Source organism: Schistocerca serialis, unplaced genomic scaffold (genome assembly GCF_023864345.2).
Source record: "Schistocerca serialis cubense isolate TAMUIC-IGC-003099 unplaced genomic scaffold, iqSchSeri2.2 HiC_scaffold_1401, whole genome shotgun sequence".
Classification (NCBI taxonomy): Eukaryota; Metazoa; Arthropoda; class Insecta; order Orthoptera; family Acrididae; genus Schistocerca; species Schistocerca serialis.
In genome coordinates this window covers 2463028-2482656 of record NW_026047627.1, presented here as the reverse complement: position 1 = coordinate 2482656, position 19629 = coordinate 2463028, and the positions used below count along the sequence as shown (strand labels likewise).

The following is a 19629-nucleotide window of genomic DNA, read 5'->3' as shown; positions in this document are numbered from 1 at the left end:
CTTTTTGAAGACCAGAACGTGACAGCAGCGGCTGTAAGCAGCAGCAGGGAGTGGCCAGTGGTGGGGCTTCCAGTCCTCTGCTGCTCCTGATTGGCTGAAAGGCCCACGTGTAGAATGATTTCGTGGAGAGGCTCGGAGCTCGGGGAATCGAGAGCTGGCTGTCGGCGCCCGTGTGGCCGACGTGGCGGGTCGCTGGCGCTCTGGCGCGGAGTTTCGTGTCGCGACGCACAGTGTTCTCGAGTTTCCAAACGCGTTCTCGTTTGCGCGCATCCATCACCGCTTAAGAACTTTCCTGTCGTTATCTGCGAATGTTGAAATAGTAATTAGTGTGGGCGTTTACGGCGAATTGTAGCTCAGGGAAAACTCGGTGATGTTAGCTAAGTGGCAGTGGTGCTCCGACTCAAATGACTGACTTGGCTGGGGGTAATTGGATAGCGATAATCTCAGTTTGTTATCCAAATCTGGGAGTAATGTTTTTTGAGTGACCGTCTTCCTGTTGAGTTTGAACTGTGTATTTCGTACAGCATGTCGAAAGTAATTTCCTGGACCTGGCTGTGAATGTTCCCAGAACTGCGGTCGGAACTCGGGATCCTGCCTGGGGGTAAGTAGGTGGCACGAGGGCCGTTAACTACTGGCTTTCGAGCGATGAGGTTCGATACTTTCCAGCGGGTCGAGGCTCGGCTGGCGACCACTGTGTCGGACCGACTTTACGCGTGTACCGGTGGTGCAGGACGCTTGTCTGGGTGGGCCGCTAAGCACCCCCAGTGCGCCCCGTGTCGGCTCTGGCCTCCTCCACCTAAAGAGAAGGCCGCGGCGCGCTCTCGTGACGTCACGCAAAGCGGGCCAGGGTTGGCTTGGCGCTGCGCTGACAGAATCGAGGCGCACGGCCTGCAAATCTTCGTCAAACGGGTTTACAGAATGTGTTGAGCTGCCGGCGCCCCCCTGCGGCCAGGCGGGCTACACCCGGCACCTGCCTCCCTCGTGGCGCTGCGGCCTCTGGTTCCACTGCGTCCAGACGCAAACCGCGGTTAACTCTGCGGGTGCCTGCTAAGTGCGCGATGATGGCTATACTTTCACAATTCACGAAAATCACTCCACGTAGTACTATTTATCACAGGACTTTCAGTTGGGCTTGAAACTAAATTCACAGAGACACTCCTTTACTTTGCTCACTCAGGTTTTATTTGAACAAATGGGAGATCGTCTATTGATTACGAATCACAACAATTTCGGCGTACTGTGTGCTTCTAGTGAAGCTACTATGGCACATGTTTTCCAGGACTCACAGTACTGGCACAAGTTTATCCTTCCACAGTACTGTTTCTGTGAATACGCCTTTAAGTAATGTTCTTCCTTGCCCAAGAGTGGCACATGGAACATTAACTTTTAACATCTGCCATAGTACCCTTACAAACCTCTAGCTTAACAAATCACCGTCTTGTCTCACAAACCCAATAATGCTAATCTCATATAACTCTGCCATTCGACATTTTGCGTTCACTTCAAGCCACATTTCGCACAACAAGTCATGTGTTACTTTCTTACTATACCTATTTGAGCCACTCTATGTAATCGAACCACTAATAAGCTCAACAAACCCATTTACACTTTCATGCACACACCACTTCAGTCATTCACCCCTCTCTTTTGATTTTATAAGTATCTGAATGTCTCTTGTCATGGTACTTGAATTACAAATCATGTAAAAGTACATCTTTCACACACACGCATGGAAAATTTCTTTCTTTCAGACATAATATGATATATACTAATATCATACATTATACATTAATAAAATCGACAAACTGCAAAGAGAGATCCTCGACGGAAAACGGAGAAAAAACGTCCTACGAACATGTGTCCAGAAATTCACCATCGCCACGGTAGATGACCCTGACGAACGGGAATTCCTCCGACAACGTGCTGCGTTTTCCTTGTATATAACAGGCCGTGTGATTAACGCAGCCTATTGTATACACGAAGCATTTCCCAACAATTTTAGTAAGTAGTCTCAGTGCATTAGAATAGATAGACAGAGGCTACCACTCACAAATAAGCACACAGTTATAAATGAAGGAGACGTTAGGAAAGAGAAGTACTGGCTGTACGATATCAGATTTAATGACATTTAATATTGTCATACCAGGTAGAGTCCATTTTATTGCTGGGTTTAATGCAGTGTAGTGTGGAGACAGTTATTTGCGAAAAATACTGAAGGAGGCTACAGCGAGGATTCTGAAAAGGGAGACTGTTCATTGTTTCTCCTGGCCAGATTCCTCTCGGCTGCCGAACACAGCTCTAGACCTGCAGGGATGGTGGTTGGGTCCCACCAAAGAAGTATCCTGTTCTTGAGTATGGGGAGCGTCGTTCCATTGCAAACGAAACAGACGAAGAGCACTGGTCCTTGCACCATCGTAACTAGATGCATATAGTACACTAACTGCGCTATTCCCTGAGCCTGGTGGAACCCAATTCTAATAATAATTCCTATTCCACTTAATATAACGGCCTTAACTGACATAAAAAGACATTGCTTCTTCGAGGCAAATTTCTTGTTATCAACAATTTCGAGTTGCCGCATGGAGCACCGAGTACGTAGGTACATGTATCCAAGCAGTCCGAGACAAACCAAATTGAATGTCACAGACACTGAAATCCCTGCAAGGACTACTATGCGACTGTGGATCAGGTAATATTTACTCGTCTTTTCCAAAGCAACAGCTGCCACACATACTATACTCCACGGTATAAGCACACACAGCACCTCACGACAGAATAACTGGCTTACTTCAGCAGGTAGTAGCTGGTTAGGAAGCCTGAGATGGCGAACACAAGAATACATCTGGTAGCAGAATGAGTTCAGCCAGATACAGCTGAGAAGTGTGAGGGCGCTGTCTATCAGCACTGCTGTAGGTAAGTCAGGGACGCCTGCCATACGATACACGACCTCAGAACACAGGATCTGGACTATGCACGTGATCTGAAAGGACAAGAGTATCTTTCCAGGCAAGTTGCGTAACTGGGGAAGGTACATGTATACTCCAGCAGTCGAAAAACGGAAAATGATATTTATCAGTATAAATGAGATTTCTAAAGGCTTCAAGCTGTCAATTTTGAAATCCTTGTATTTCAAGGTGGCGTTGTTTAAACTGTTTTTGTAGTTCAGTGTTTCTTCTGTTAGCTTTTGATAGAGCATCCTGTTAGTACTATGGAATATTCCAAATCCGATACTAGTGAACGTACAATTATGGGAAGTCCAAACGACGGAAAAGTCGCGACACTTTAGCAACAGAATAGCTCTGGAAACAGAGCAGATGGCGTCTGTAGCGTTCGACTGCAGACATGATTGATCGTCAGGACTATCGAAATAGCAGCGAGCATCGTGCACGGATTGTATCATACTAAACGGGACGTCCTGACAAATGCCGTACGAGTTGACCGCCATCCAGGCCAGCAGACAGAGGTTGACGTTTATCCTCTGCGTGTAGGCCAGGTAGCTGGTGACGGGTATGTGGGGTGACCTCTGCACCACGTCGTCCCACAGCTGCTCGCGGCACTGCTCGCGCTGCTTCACGGCTTCCAGTGGCAGGTCTTCCAGCGGACACGTGGGGTGGTCCAGGGCGTTCACCAACAGCTGCACGCAGTCAGTGTTCACGGAGAGCGTATCGTGGCTTCTGTCCTCCAGCTGCCACTCCTCGTCTGCAAGAAAACGACAGCAAGTAGGTGGTGGCCGTACACTGCAGGCAGCTGAATCCAAAGTCTTCTCTGGATGACGAGCCTGGGCGTCGTTTACCCGCATCATACAGGTTCAGTTACCCAGAAGTATGTAAGGCGGCATGTCAACACAAAGTAAGAGTATTAACAAAGACAGGTATCATTGTTAATATTCACGTCTATTTCATCATGTCCAAGAAGTCCCTGCATCGCTCTTGACATAGTAAAAATAAGGAAGTAAATAGGTTTTATTGATAGTCCTGCATGGAAAAAAACAATGTTATCAGAATTATATTTTTGTTTCAGCGCTGCAGTCTTTGAGTTCCGAATCCATCTTGTAAAGGAGGGATTAGTGGAGGATTCGTGGGTTCATGAACGTCCGCAGATAGGAAAAACTATGTAACGCATGATGAGACCATTTGCCTCAGACCCCCTCGTAAAGTAGCCATGCCTGATTGAGATAAATGTCCTGTATTTTCAGGCTGTCTCAAAGACAGGCCACGTATTGGAAGCAATAAAAAGTGACAGGAAACGTGTGTCACCCACACTTAATCAGATGAGCAGTCTCCAATGAAAATCATTTGCAAAAGAGTAGTTGGACTTCAAGCATCTTCTTCAACAATGCACGACCACACTGAAAAAATATGAATACGAAAGGATTTAGGCCCATGTTTGTTACTGAATTATCTGACAATGGTGTGGAGCAACGATTTGTAACCTACCGTACTTTGTTGTGGTGACTTCTGCCATGTCTCGCTCAAGAGTGTTGTTTGCGTATAAATGTGCCATATACCACTGTTTGATCAGGATAAAATTGTTTTCTTGTCTAAGGAAAGTACCCATATTACCAAGAGTTGGAAAGGAACCTACCTCACCTTATGTGGGCCATTGTGTGATCAGAATACCTGTTAGGACCACATTCTTTTGACGCTTACATGAATGGGAACTTCCAATTCTCTGTACAACAGAAGTTTTCAGTATCTCAGCTCCATGACAAGGCAATCACGGATCTTGTGTGGTTGTAGAAGGAAGGAGCTTGAGTCTCATTTTGTTGTTCAGATGTGTGGGTTTCTTAATGAACAACTTATTCTCGGATTATTTGGTTCTGCAGCATTTAAAGCCACATTAAAGTGGTTACCACGAAATCCCAACATTACCACCTCAACAACCTTTTGAAATCGTCATGACAAACTTTTGATCTTACCACGCAAATAACTGAATATGAAGAATAATAAAGCCTCATGTGGCTCAACGTTGAAAGATTAATGGAAAATTGACACAAGTGTTGAAGAAGTCTTTCTAAGCAGAATTACTAGAACGATCCGCAATAAAGCAAGGGGGACAGCGAGACACATAGATATCTGAGGAAGGTGTGATCGTCCATACACTGATCCGTTGGATACGTATTTTTTTCATATATATCTAACTACCTCCATATAGAATATACTCTTTTGACATAACTCCATAGGCGTCCTGTACAAAGAAATAGGATGCAGGCTGAATTCTCGTCTTTGTGATATTTCACTTTCCTCCGTGAACTTAGTGACCCCATCACGCAGCGTAAAAAAAAGTGATGGAGCATATTTGTCACCAGTTTGTTTCGTTAGCACGAGATTGTCGAGAAAAAGCACAACAAAATACATTAACTGATGATTTTGGGAGTTCCTTTGCCACAATGAACGATTTACTGTTAATACTCTGTTTGCATACATGCAAAAACACGCAGAAAAATGTAATTACTTCGTCTCACTCGTACCTAGTGTAATGATAATAATGTAGCAATAAATGCAATTGGGACATATATGCCTCAGCTGCTGAGTGGATGAATGTGGGATTACAACTCCAGAGATTTGGGATTCAGGCATTGCTCCCGAGATTCCTTCTTTCACCTCTGACATTGATTTATGGAAATCGAAAATGTTGGAACTGTAGAATTGTTCGGAGACCCAATAATTAACTGTGTCCCACAATTATTAACTGGGTAAGTTAGTTCAGAAGTAGGAAGACGGCGAGTGACGACAACCTGCAGTAGGACAGTGGCTCGCGAAGCATTGTGGTGACCAAACCAGGCTTCAGCTTGATGACGGCTTTACCTACTGCATTCTGAGAAGTCCTGATGGTCGTTGTCCTCGAGCACTATTCCTGTTCAGAGTACAAATCAAAGGAGAGTGATACTGATATGCTACACGTCATCCAATGTATACCTCATTGGCGTGTTGAGCGCAAATGTATACCCAGTAAGACGAATAAGTTCTGAAAGATTCTTATACACAGGCACAGTCTGTGAAAATCCGAATGCACGACTTTGTCGTAAACACTCCATTTTCTTTGTTATTCATTCCACTCCCACCACATTATCGTGTGGTGCGCAAGGTTCGGACACTTTGCTGCTTTTTGGGGAGAATGAATAAAATGATAGGTTTCAAAAAAATAAAAGCCATAGCGTCTCTACATAAACACATGTACATTGAAGCTGATGATGGTGCTATGGTGAAGATAAGGCTCTTGCTTCTGGCAAGTCACTGGCAGTCAGTTCCCAATAACTACTACGAGGGTAATACAGCATGATGCAGGTGCCGGCCAGAAAGGGTGTATGTATTCAAGGTGTTGGAGTGGGCTGGGAAGTATGATTGACAAGTTGATGTGGGTAGAGAGAGGTGTGAGGGAGGGATGACAGTGGTCAGGAGGCTGGAAGCGGGATCATCTACATACTGAAGAGGCGTAGACGCTAGGATTATAGCTGGTTGGAGGAGTAAGTGTCTACATACTATTCCGGAACAGGAAGAACCAGCCAGCTGAAGTTCTGCTCGAATAGGATACAGAAGGGTGGCAAGTTTAGGGCGCACCAGAAGCCTAGGTATCCAGAGATTAGGCGAGAAAAATTGCTTTTGTTCGCCACGTTTATGGAACGTTTGCAATTTGTGACAAAGTCTGAGGAACTTCAGAAGAGAGGGCAATGTAATCAGCTGGTAGAGGTTGCGTCTGAGACGGCAAATATGATACAGAGTGCAAGGTGTTCTAAGACTGTAAGGAATGGTAAATTTTTGAGAGTGCTGAGATCCAAGCTATATTGGCAAAAGTAACGCTAGGGGCACTAAGGCTTTTGGAAAGACGAAGGAAGAAACAAGATCAGGGGTTAAAGTCCTGTTGGTGAAACAGCTATTAGAGCATAACCCAGAATTGGGAAGAATGGGGAAGCAGGACAGCTGCGTCCATCAATAGGAACCGTCGTGTCATTCACCTTAAGCTGTGTAGGGACATCGCAGAGAAACTAAATATGGTCGAAAATCAAGTTTGGAGCCAACAGCTTACCACAGCATCGCCTCGTTCAGTGGGTTTTACCCAAGTACAGAGGATGGCTGAATGATGGAATCCCCACATTGTCGAGTTTCCTGTCTTCTTAATTTGAGTTGTTGTAAGCTGGGGACGCGTGATTATTCCAAGATATGAGAAAGTGAGAGTCCTCTGCCCATGTCAGCAGAGAGGAATGGAGCAGCAAGTCCACCGCCTTACTGCAAGCGCTTATCTTCCTCCACGTAATTGGGCACTGTCCTTGCATTGTGAGAGAACTGTGACTCGGAGTTATCTGTTGAGTGTACGTGACTGTAATGGATGTGTTAAGAGCTTAACATCTACATCTGACACACATGTTGTTGTGTCATGCTTTTAATAAATTTACAAGTAGATAAATGAAACAGTCAATGATCAGAACGCCATATTGTTTGGAACGAAATACACTTATCTTTGGCTCCTCGTGGCTGTGGCTGTGTGAGCACGTGTGGTATTAATTGGGGTCCAACTACACAGGAGCTGCTGAAAACACTGAGCGGCATTACAGTGCAAGTCTGCAGATGATGAGCACTGAACGTTTACTACAACTGTGCCAAATATGTGTCTGTTGTTGGCCCTCGACTCTCTGTACGTGCATGCTTGGCCTAGGCTTGACTGAGTGACGTTACGCCGACACTGCACTCTGAAGGCAGAAATTCATCGCTTCTCTGCAGTCGTCAGGGAACTGTTGATACCCTCGTAGACAGAACAGAACTCAGGCTGGACTCTGGCAGAACTCGTACCAGGCACTGGCAGAGCTGGAAATACTTGTCGTGTGTGGCGCCTCGAAGCTACAGGAGGAGTGGATTACTACTTCTTTCTCATAGGCGGTGGCGATGCTGCTTAGGTGTACAGCATCTCTCTGGCGGTCGATTGTCGATTTGCTGCAGGCGATTATCGTCGACACCACTTGTGTCACCTTCAACAGTGTCACAGGCATCAGTGTCTCATGATACACTGAGGAGAGGCAATGTAATGTAGAACACTGACTCGAGGTCTGGTGATGAGCAACTTTATGCTTCAATTCCCCCTCCCATTACTGGGGAAATACCAGCAATGCAAATTTCTTCCATCACCTGGATTCGAATCAGTTTACCTTTGAAGAGAGTACCACCACACAGTCATGTTTATGTGTGCCATGGTGGAAGTTAGGGTGAGAGAAATGATTGGTGGTGTTTATTGTAATAATTCCTTGGGTTTTTAACATAAGTGATTTTGATGTAACAGAGGCTACACCAAGAGGTGAAGTTATCGAGGCAGATGGAGATATGCTGTTGAGTAAGATTTACAGTGACAAAAGAAGCATGGTGTGCCAGACAAGGAGCTATACAGGAAACATAATTCATTGGGACACCTGGCACTTGCCAGCTTCCTCCCGGAGATCCGAATGTGTGACTATTGCGGAATATTTCGCCAATGGAGCAGTCATCATACCACTTTTCAATTATAGGCCACATGTCCTGTGGACAGACACCAGTGGTTCCGATTACCTTCTGCATTCTCATGCCTTTGAGCACTGCTGACTCTTCAGGGTTTTAGGAGCAGGGGAAGAAAGTGCCTTGAAGCTCTATCCGCCCATCCATCATTACTGATGATTTTTATTCTAAATTTAAGCAGTAGCGAGGTTTGATCCTGGGTCCCATGACGTTTTGATTAGTATACAAAGACACTACCCTTAAGTCATAAGTGAGCCGTGGGATATAAACTTGCATACAGTATGATATCACACAACTTGACTAGAGCTAGTATGAAATAAGATGTTTTTTATTTTATTTTTTTTTTTTTTTTATTGAGGTCTAAAGTAATGGAGTCATGAGCAGCCTCTCATAAGAATTTCCTGAAATTGTAAGACGTCGTGGTCTCCTTCATTGCTTACATATTCCGCCCTCACAATCATATTCTGCACATCAAGACGCTTCATTCGAGCCCAAACTCGATAAGATGAAGTCAGTATTGTATGAATTCATGTAAACGATATGCAGATAACTAATAAATCGCAAGTGCGCACCGTGGCTGAAATACTCGAGGCTGGCGTACACACATACATTCCAGACACGACGGTCACAGGAGCTTTTAGCTCGAGAGAGGCAACTGCACCCCAGGAGGCCGGTCCCAAGCTATCTACGTCGGCCAGTGACCGCCTGTAGAGCAGACAGCGTTAGCCCGAGTGAAAGGACGACCCCGTGTTCGGCTTAAAAGCAAATTCCGCTACATTGTGTGGGAGCGGCCAGCCTACGCATTCTTTACACGTAGAATGCAGTTTCAGAGATTTTCACAGGGAGACAGCAAACGCCAAACACCGATACTACAGATTTCCGGATTGGTCACCTTAAACAAAACGTCATTCTCCCGTTTTAGAAGAGCAATGCTGATTGGCAGACGATATTTCTGACGCCTTGAGCTGAAGGAGTAATGGAAGAGGTCGAAAGATATACCCCTTCACGTCTGGCGTGCAGAGGGGCCGTTCCGTTGTCGCTCTTGGAGCGAGAACACGTAACGAGAGCGTGTGCATTCGTACGTGTACTCAAAGAGCAAGGAACAAGTCTCTCCTCAGTACTTCACTGGGAGAGCACCTCTGTCGCACGCCAATAGACTAGGGGCGAATAGGAGTCCTTGACTTCATCAAGGTGTAGGGAGAGTTTGATTGGCGAAGGTCAATCCAGATAGAACGAGAGTTATCTTATTTGTCGGCAGCGAGCAGCGCAGACAGCAGTCATCACAGCTACAGCTCTTGCAACCCCCACATTTCCTCCACAACAGTACCCTTCACTGCATATCACACGTGACAGCCTCCACTGTACCTAGCAACATTCTAACCGATAATTATTCAAGTCTAGTAGGTGCAGCTCTCAGCCATTCTGCCAAGTCAGTAACAATCTTAAACTTTGTATAGAAATTTCATTAGCGAATCCTATCCTTAAGAGGTAACTTCACATTCTGAAAAGAACCCGCAAATAACTTGTTCAATTCATAACTAAAAGTGCTATTGTGATTTCTCAGAATTTTTGCAAAATAAATAATAATTTTCGTTACTTCCATGTTTATCTTACACTAACTAGCACTACTCCAGTACCCAAGTAACCCACTAGTTACGTAATAAATTTTGTGACTTTTTGTGTCATATCCTTACAGTGGACGACTCCAGAAGGTATTTATTGCTGAAAGTTTTTCAGGCATTTCTCTTTAGAACGTTAGGAGTGTCCGTCTGACTCCTGTAGTAGTGTGGGGGTGGAAATTGCATCTTGCAGGGGCCAAAGGGTAAAGGGTACATCTCAGATTAATCTGTTGCGCAGAATGACAGAATAGCACCAACCCAAACGCTCACAAAATGTGTGGCTTTATAGTCTTGTGTTGTAAATACTATATTTAATTCGTTTTGTGGTGTTATATACAGGTATTTTAAACTGGGCCCAAGAGATATGGTGGTCGTATTTGTGTGAAATTGTATGTACCGAATTGTCGAGCAGTCATTAGATACAGTGAGTATTTCTTTAAGATATGAACACTGAGTCTGGCTTGTTGAGGTTGTTTGGTAACGTGTGGTTGTTATGGATGAGTGGAGAATGAATCCTTTTTCAATAGATTGTTCAGTTTATGTAAAATGTGGCAGTGTTTTTGTTCATGTGTATCACCAATCCCAGGGTTTTTGATGTGCAGAATGAGGTGCTGGTATCAGGATATCTCACAAGCACTCATTGGAAATACCATCTGATTCTATGTTGTAGCAATTATCTGTGCCTTGTAGAGTGTAGAGTGACTGGGACTGTGTTACGTGACTGTAACAATTTTCATTAAAGTATAGTTGTAGCATTGAGATAACATGTGAGTGATGAAGATCTCGTTGGAGCTGAGGGAACAGACACATGGATGGAATGCTATGCTGCTGCTTTGTCTTGATGTTTTATGTGGCGAAACAAGGTTAGGTATAGGTTTTAAGCTGATGTTTTGGTGTGGCTGAAGATAAAGTTGGATTGCTTTTTGGAACAGGTGACTTGGATGTTAAAAGTGGAAAGTGACTGTGGCTGTTATCGTCATCTGTTGGACGATATGTGGGCGTTAAAAGAGAGTGAATGTTGTGGAAAACAGTGGTTCTAAACTGGATGTCTTTCATGTTAGGGATGCGACACAAAAAACTGTTGAGATGATGACGGTGAGCTCGACTGACAGTGTAGAAAACTGTGGATCTGAACTCAATATCTTTGATGGTGAGGGTGCAGTGCATGTAGTTGTTGGGGTGCGAAATGTAAGTTTAGTGTCGTGAATAATGCGTTTACTTTATATTTATTAGATCATTCGAGTTGAGGCTGTGTAGATGATGCAATTGTGCAAGGGTTGTACATTTGGCATAGTTAACATGGGTGGTTTTACGAACTTCCAGTATGCTGCAGTAGTTTGGGTCAGCAACATCTGTTAATCAGTGAACGAAAAACCGTTCCAAGGTTTTGTTCATTCGATGAGTTATCTCCATGCACTGTAAATGTTCATTGCACGTTTTTGACATCTTCGGAAATGAAAATTAGTAAATACGAACAGTATCATGCCAGGATCATAGATGAGAAATGTAGAACACTACACGCTACAGTATTGACTAAACATTAGCTTGTCTGAAGCCGTTAAGTTGCAGAAACCATTCGCCATTTTTAAAACAAGCCTTAGACTAGGTCTGAAAAAAAACTACGTGTACAGAAGTTTAGAGCGTTTATAGAAGATAAGAAGGAACACTTTTTTATATGAGGCACGTGTCGCACATATATGAAGGTCTTATCTGCACTGGCGTTCAGAGACGGTGTTCAAAGTGCTGTGGGATGGGCACTGTTTTAGAGGTGTTGCGTGCCTCCTACGGGAGGGAGAGAGTTGTTCAGTGTACAGACACTGGCAGACACCCCAGGTGAGGTGGTTGCCTGTTAGGCTGAGGCTGCAAACATTATTTGTGAGACACCCACTTGTTTCGAGTGTGTTGCACTATCATTAGCAGCCAGCTGGCACTTGAGTAACGTCTCGAAAACATCACACAGCCTCTGTACATCGCTGGCATCGAAACCTTCACGGGCCACGAGCAGGTGGGGGTACACCTTTGACCTTTGTGTCACATAAACTTGTCATAGATCCAGACAGAGAGTTGCCGAGGAATCTAAACACTGACTTTGGAAAGAGCACCAGAGATTACCTTGCGTGGCATGCAAAATCACGCAAGAGCTAAAACTACATATTCAGAAGGATATTTGAATTTCATTCCTCGAACAACTGAACACTTGTCAGCGCATAACCATGAAGTGAAGTGGCCGGGTCTCAGTATTAAACTTACCTACAATCTTGACATCATCTTTGTAGAATGAATCGATGGACTCAACTGTAGTGTACCAGTAGAAACGATGGAAGGCGTACAGTTCGTCAGCGAGGCTGAACATTTGCGAGGCCTCTGGCTGCCGCTCCTTGCACAGCGCACTGAAGTCGTCGTCAAAGGAGAGGTTCCACGGCTGATAGCGCAGCAGGCGTACATTCAACAGCGGCCGCCTGTAGCACACAAAGTGCGAGGTTAAAAGTTAAAACCTAGCATGTATAGTTTATGCAAGAACGTACAAGTATCCAAAAATGTGTGTGAAATTTTATGGGACTTAACTGCCAAGGCCATCAGTCCCTAAGCTTGCACACTACTTAACCTAAATTATCCTAAGAACAAACACACACACCCATGGCCGAGGGAGGACTCGAACCTCCGCCGGGACCAGCCGCACAGCCTGACTGCAGTGCCTCACACCGCTCGGCTAATCCCGTGCGGCTAAAAGTATCCACAACGGATTTCCACTCAGCAGTGCATAAGATACTTCCTGGTAGATGAGTACTGTGTGCCAGACTGGGACACAAACCTGGAACTTTTTCATTCTTGAAAGGATGCATAGAAACACAGCAAACAAACGCAAACGCATTGGTCTTTTCAGCATTTTCATTCTTTAAAGGATGCATAGAAAAACAGCAAACAAACGCAAACCCATTGGTGCATTTTAGCACATCGAGATTTCATCTTTAGATTTCAGAGCACTTGAGTGAAATACCGATTGTAACTATTTCTTGCAGATCATCCACTCGGTTCTGTGCTACTATACCGTTTTAACTGGTTTCAGACACATCAAACAGCAGAACTGCAGCGCTTGCCGCAGAATACCTCTTTTCTTTAAAGAAGAATTTCGTATTCATTGCAAGAGAGTGAACATGTGATATTTATGTTAAGTATATGAACGAATTGTTCAAATTTGTTATAGATGATTTTAGACGCTGACATGTACACATGTCTGTCATGAGCTGAAGCACACATTACCACTTGAAAATGGCTCAAAAGGCCGAAACTGCAATAGTAAAACAAATAATTTTTAAAGTCAATGGCGAATATGACGCCCTCAAAAAGATAGACATCGAGCTGGGCAGGCAGGAACCGAGAGCCGCCGTCGCAGCTTTACTTCCGCCAGTAGCTCAGCCGCTGCCTTCCAGCCGTCACAGAAGCTCCCCTGCACGGCTGGCGGGACCAGCGCTCCCGGAAGGATGGGCACTGCAGTGACCAGAGGCCTCGGGAGTTGCTTCCTGGGCGAATCCTCACTCTGCAGTGGAGAGTGCAGTCACTTGAAACGTCGGGGATCCGACACACGGCTCTGACCTGCCAGGGAGTTTCCTATCTGCATTAGGTGATGTGACATCTGCGATAATTTTCCGTAAAGACTGTATGACAGCTGAAAGCAGAACTCCCACAGGAAGATGAGTTCAACGGACAATCGTGAATGTACCGTCAAGCAGGTCCAGTTATTCAGTCCCTTTCAGCCAATCCAACGGCCAAGGACAGCGCGATACGATGACTTAAGCTATTTCACAACCGTTTTTGCAAATACCAAACATGTGTTTTTATTTCACAATAGGTCTTTCGTTTTACTCATTATACCCTTATCAGTTGTGGCATTTTTATAATGTTTCCACTTACATCCGGCAGTGTGCATCCCACCATCTCACACTGCTATGCTTGACGTGCAGAAGTACATGTCTGCTGACGTAAAACTTGACAAAATGACGCTTCACTATTGCATAAAAATGTTTGTTTACTTGACTCTGAAGCATTCGCTCCGTCTCGCTTCGTGATTGGTTGGTGCGGGTGTCTAGTTTGGCAGTGAAAATTATCATACAGAAATTGTTGGCCTAAGGTCAGTGTTCCGTACATAGATTCGATGCATATGTGTCAGGTACATATTATGATGAGAATGGAGCCTTCAGAATCGGGTATGAGACAATTTTTTCCTGATTAATCTACGACTACATTCCCTATAGCCCATCAACGATGGAAAGTTTCCATACTGCCAGATACAATGCAGAACAATCAGTACTCTCTGTACTCCTTGTAGTATGGTCCTTGGTTATCACTTTTAATTGACAACGTCATTGCCAATTAAAGCATGAAGCTGCATCATAATGAGTTCCGTGTGGTGTCTGGATCCCCAGTTTGACCGGAAAGCTGTCCCTCCCATAAGACATGTGGTGCCATGGTGCTAAGGCTCGCAAACCATTTCCACGCCACGTACACCAGCACGCTGTTTTGCTTGGAGCTACAGTACCACACCTACTCCACTGACAAGCTGGGACTCAGAACCCGTGCCGTGATGAAAATCATCGTTTCTACGCCCCAGATGCAGGATGTACGTGCATACTGACAATGATCTGAATAAACATTATACGGAGATTTGGTTGTGGAAGAATTTCGGGAAAGGGCTGTTTTTAACATAATGGAGCCGTTCATTCCATAAGGCAACGAAAGAACGGATTTAAATGAAGCGAGGAAGTGAACAAACAATATCCAGTGAAACAAGCTCTAAAGAAAATCTCGAAACTTCTGGACAGTTGGGAATGCACTACACAGCTATAATGATACAACACTGACTGCCATATTCAGTTTAGGAGCAAGTGCGTGGCCACAGAGGACGAAATAAATACTCGCCACATGGAGCTGGAGTGTCGACAAGCGGGGCAGACCGCTGCGACGGAAGTCAATCGTCGAGAATTTGCGTGCAGAGGCAGGGGTCTGTGTGCTATAGGCGGCTTTGGCCTGTAGTGCTGGAGCCATTACTGAAGGTGTCATGCGAGTCCAGTAATGAAGTGGATTGGCGGAATTTAGAAATGACCGACTGTAAATGGCGATACGTGAACTACAGAAGAGACACGAAATGGCGTGCTGCCTGGACTAGGGGGGTGGTACCTAAGCTGCACCACTGCCGCTGTGGCCCCTCATGCGTCTTTGGTTCTCGCCTTTGTACTGACATCCAACAGAAGTTAAACACGCTGGGTCGTATGAATAAACAAGACGACGTTCTCTGGAGAAGATTCTCCATCCAAAGAACATTCTCAGGGAAAGTTCTTACGAGCAAAACATTCGAAGCCATAATCTGTGACGAGAGGATTCCTTTTTCTCACTACCTCTGCTCCCTGCTGAGTTCTCGGTGTGTGTGTGGTCTGCCGTGTCCGGCACAGAAAGCACGTGCAGTGTCACGTGTCATTCAGCTCGCTCAAACGGGCGACATGTCTGGAACCGGCACCACTGTGTTCAGGCAGAGTTGCACTACGTTTCATTTTGTTTATTTTATGTGCGGCAACCAATTAGTAAGACAATTACGTACAGCTTATGAAAATGCATTTTCTTGAGGTTACCGAATTTACAACATGCGGAAAACTTTTCAGTTATAGAAGTTAGGCGAACATTATGCGAACGAAATCTTAAGATTGCATGACTTTTTATCTACTCCAAGCCGGAACTCTGTCAGAGTTCTCTAACACGAGATAATTTTGGTTAAATACGGCCCACAACTGTCTGCTCGCGTGGCAAGCACGTAAGCGCCCCACCATGCGTTCGTTACGAGTAACAGGTCGCTAGGTTTGCGATAAACCAGTTATTAATTTTTCTGGTAACCCTACTTATTTCTAACATCACACTATATAAGACTTATGCTGTGAGAAGACATGATGGTGAACGTCTGGAAAAGTCAGCGACACGGTTGTTTGGTGTAGGCCTACAGCTAAATGCTCTCGTACGTCAGTCTGAAAACTTGGGTCTACTAAATAGCAATAAAAATGTTTCAATCTTCACTTCTTTTAAGAGGTCGTCCGCAGATGATGTTCTTATTGTCAAAGCGATATAAACTTCTACAGCTCCTCAATTCAGCACTTCGTTGGGCTATATATTTCTTTTTTTGCCTCCCAAGCAATATGAATTCTGCCATCATTGCCAAAATGTAGGTAAAACTTAACAGAACTTACTCAGCCCGAAGAGTGCTACAGATCTCGCTTCAATATTTTCCGGTTGTGAGAAGCTCCTCTAGTTTTGTTAACACGAAATCGGAGAACGTTCTTTGTTTTGAGCAACATCCCTCACCCTTTTACTCGCGATGAGCACATTCTCGGCTGGAATATATTCTCTGACTCGCTTTACTCATGTAAACCTCAAAATGTCCTCCCAAAATTTCCAGTACGAAGTATATCCTCCGTTTTACTGACACGCCCCACTATACTTCGCCAGCACCTCAGCTCTCACCTGGACTCTCCCAGTGGTTCTTCGCCGATCATCTCCCACCCTTCGCCGTCGTCTTCATTGCTTCACCTCTCACAGAGAGCCGTAGTCTGGCAGCCCCTTCGCCACTGCCTCCGTCAAATGCTCCACCACCGTCGCCGCCACCTGCGCCACCGTCGACTCCCTCTCCAGCAGCCTCTGCCGCTGGCTCTGTCGCCAACACCGTCGCCAGCCCCAAACCGCGGCCCACCCCAACGCCCGCACCACTGCCGGAGCCAGAAGTTCCAACCACATCCACATTCGTCACCGCCGTCATAAACTCCTGTCAATGTCCTTATCTACACACAACTGGGGCCACCTATTAACCCACAACCCTCATGCATGCAGTCACAAGACCAAACAGATGAAATAGAATAGATAAAACCTCACGATTTCAAATGAAACCAAGCCAAAAATGATTTCACTAAATTTACGGACATGAAACCAATAATTCCTCTCAACTATCGTCCTTTGTATCTACATCTACATACATAATCCGCAAGCCACCGTGCGGTGCGTGGCGGAGGGTACCCTGTTCCACAACTAGTCGTTTCCTTTCCTGTTCCGCTCGCTGACAGAGCGAGGGACAGACGCCTGTCTATATGCCTCCTTAGGAGCCGTAATTCCTCGTATCTTGTCTTCGTGGTCCCTACCAGAAATGTATGCTGGCGTCATTAGGATCGTTCTGCAGCCAGCTTCAAGTGCCGGTTCTCTGCACTTCCTCAGTTGTTTTCTTCGAAATGAGAGTCTTCTTCCCTCCAACAATTCCCTGCTGAGCTCCCGAAGCATATACGTAACACTTGCATGCTGATCGAAACTCCGGTAAGAAATCTACCTGCTCCGCCTGAATTGTTTCGATGCCTTCTTTCAATACGACCTGGTGCAGATCCCAAGCACTCGAGCAATGCTGAACAAGAAGTCGCTCTGGCGTCCTACACGGGGTCTCCCTTACATACGAACCACACTTTCACAAAACTCTCACAATAAACCCAAGTCGACCGTTCGCCTTTCCTACCAGAATCCTCACACGTTTATTCAATTTCATCTCGCTTCGCAACATTACGTCCAGATATTTCAACGAAGTGACTGTGGTAAGCAGGACACTTGGAGTGCCGTATCCGGATATTGCGGGTTCGTTTTTGCTACTCATCCGCTTTCGTCTACAGCAAGAGCCACCTGCCATTCATCACACCAACTAGAAATTTTGTCATCTTGTGTCAACCTTCAGTCACTCAACTTATTCCATATGCTCGTTCTTCTTCTTCAAGTTACTTTTCACCCCGCAATGGGACACCGTGACAAATGCTTTCGAGAAATCTAGAAATATGGGATCTGCCTGTTGCCCTTCATCCATAGCTTTCAGTGCATCATGTGAGAAAAGGAAAAGGTGAGTTTCACAGAAGCGATGCTTACCAAAACCGTGTTGATTTGTGCACATAAGCTCCTTAGTCTGAAGAAAGTTGATTATGTTCGAACTGAGAATATGCTCAAGCATTCTGCAGCAAACAAGTGTTAGGGATATTGGTCTGTAATTTTGTGGGTCCGTTCTTTTACCTTTCTTATACACTAGAGTCACTTGCACTTTTTTCCATTCGCTTGGTTCTTAGCGCTGATCGCAAGATTCGCGGTAAATGCAAGCTAAGTAAGGTGCCAGTGCCGCACACTACTCTTTGTAAAACCAAACTGGCATTCCACCTAGGCATTGCCACTTATTTATTTTCAGCTGTTTCTCTACGCCAGGGGTACTCATTACTATGATTTCCAAACGGGACTCTGTGCGACGGTCAAGCGACAGCACGTTTGTACCATTCTCCTGCGTGAACGATTCCTTAAACGAGGAATTTTTAACTTCGGCCTTTTGGAATATTCTAGCGCCAAAGCAGACTGGTCAACGTGTGACTGAATAGAAGCGTTAGATCCGCTTAACGATTTTGCAGAGGACGAAAACTTTTTCCGGTTCTCCGGTGGTAGCTGTTGTATGATTCGCGCACAGATCTTTTCACAGACGCACGAATATCTACAAATCTTGCTGTCCTCATTTGCGCGTTCTCTTTTGAACAGTATAATGTAACAGCCTTTCGTTCCTCAGCATTTTCCGAATTTTGTTATTAAAGCACGATGAGTCTTTTCCGCCCTTCATCCACTTAGTAGGCGCATACTTTTCCGGATCACGATTTACAATCTCTTTAAACTTTAGCCATAATTCCTCTATGACCATAATTCTGGAATTAAATGATTGTATTTTATTGTCTAAGTGAGACGCTGACAACTGCATATCAACTCTCCTAGCGTTCTTGACTGATTTACTGACTTTCGTAACCATAGTCGCTATGATGACATCACGATCACTAATCCCCATATCTATGCTGACGCCATCGATAAGGTCGTGCCTGTTTGTGCTGGCTGACGAACTAGCTGCTCAACACAGTTTTCGGAAAACGTGTTCAAAGTCCTTCACAAGACTGTCTTTCTGCACGACCTGCAGTGAATCCATAGACGTCCCAGTCTATACTCGGTAGGTTAAGGTCACCGCCAGCTAGTGTCGTGTGATCTGGATATTTATGCAATGCTGATTCTTTGAATGGCTCCACATCTGTCCCAGCGGAGTCGGGTGGGTGGTAAAAACATCCAACAACTGATATGGTTTCACCTAGTCCTGTTATGTGCGACCACGTAACTTCACTATTGCACTCAAATTCAACCTCAGTAAAGAGAATATTTTTTGTCAACTCCAATAAACACTTCCCCTCCTACGGCGTCGAATATGTCTTTCCGATAAACATTCCAAGACTCGCTAAATATCTCAGAGTTTTTTTTACTTTGGGTCTTAGCCAGCTCTCAATTCAAGAATAATTTGAGGCTGAGAACGTTCATGAAGGAGAGCAAATTTGGGAACTATGTTACAAATACTTCGACAGTTGACTGATAAAAGTTTCAGAGTCGAACTAACTTTACTCTGAAAGCTATCTGATTTCCCTAAATGTGTACCAACTGGCGAGTGTTCATGAGAG

General features: G+C 44.9%; 1 protein-coding gene across 1 annotated transcript in view; it reads right to left on the bottom strand.

Annotated features, from left to right (window-relative positions):
* Window positions 1-1159: 1159 nt before the first annotated feature.
* The window catches only part of LOC126442697 (uncharacterized), a 40194-nt gene continuing 21724 nt past the window's right edge, over window positions 1160-19629 (bottom strand). The window contains exons 4-5 of the mRNA XM_050090746.1: window positions 12350-12558; window positions 1160-3699 (exon numbers count right to left, since the gene is read on the bottom strand). Of these exons, the coding sequence (XP_049946703.1) occupies window positions 2222-3699; window positions 12350-12558 (1687 nt within the window). The 3' untranslated portion in view covers window positions 1160-2221. The remainder of the gene's footprint in view (window positions 3700-12349; window positions 12559-19629) is intronic.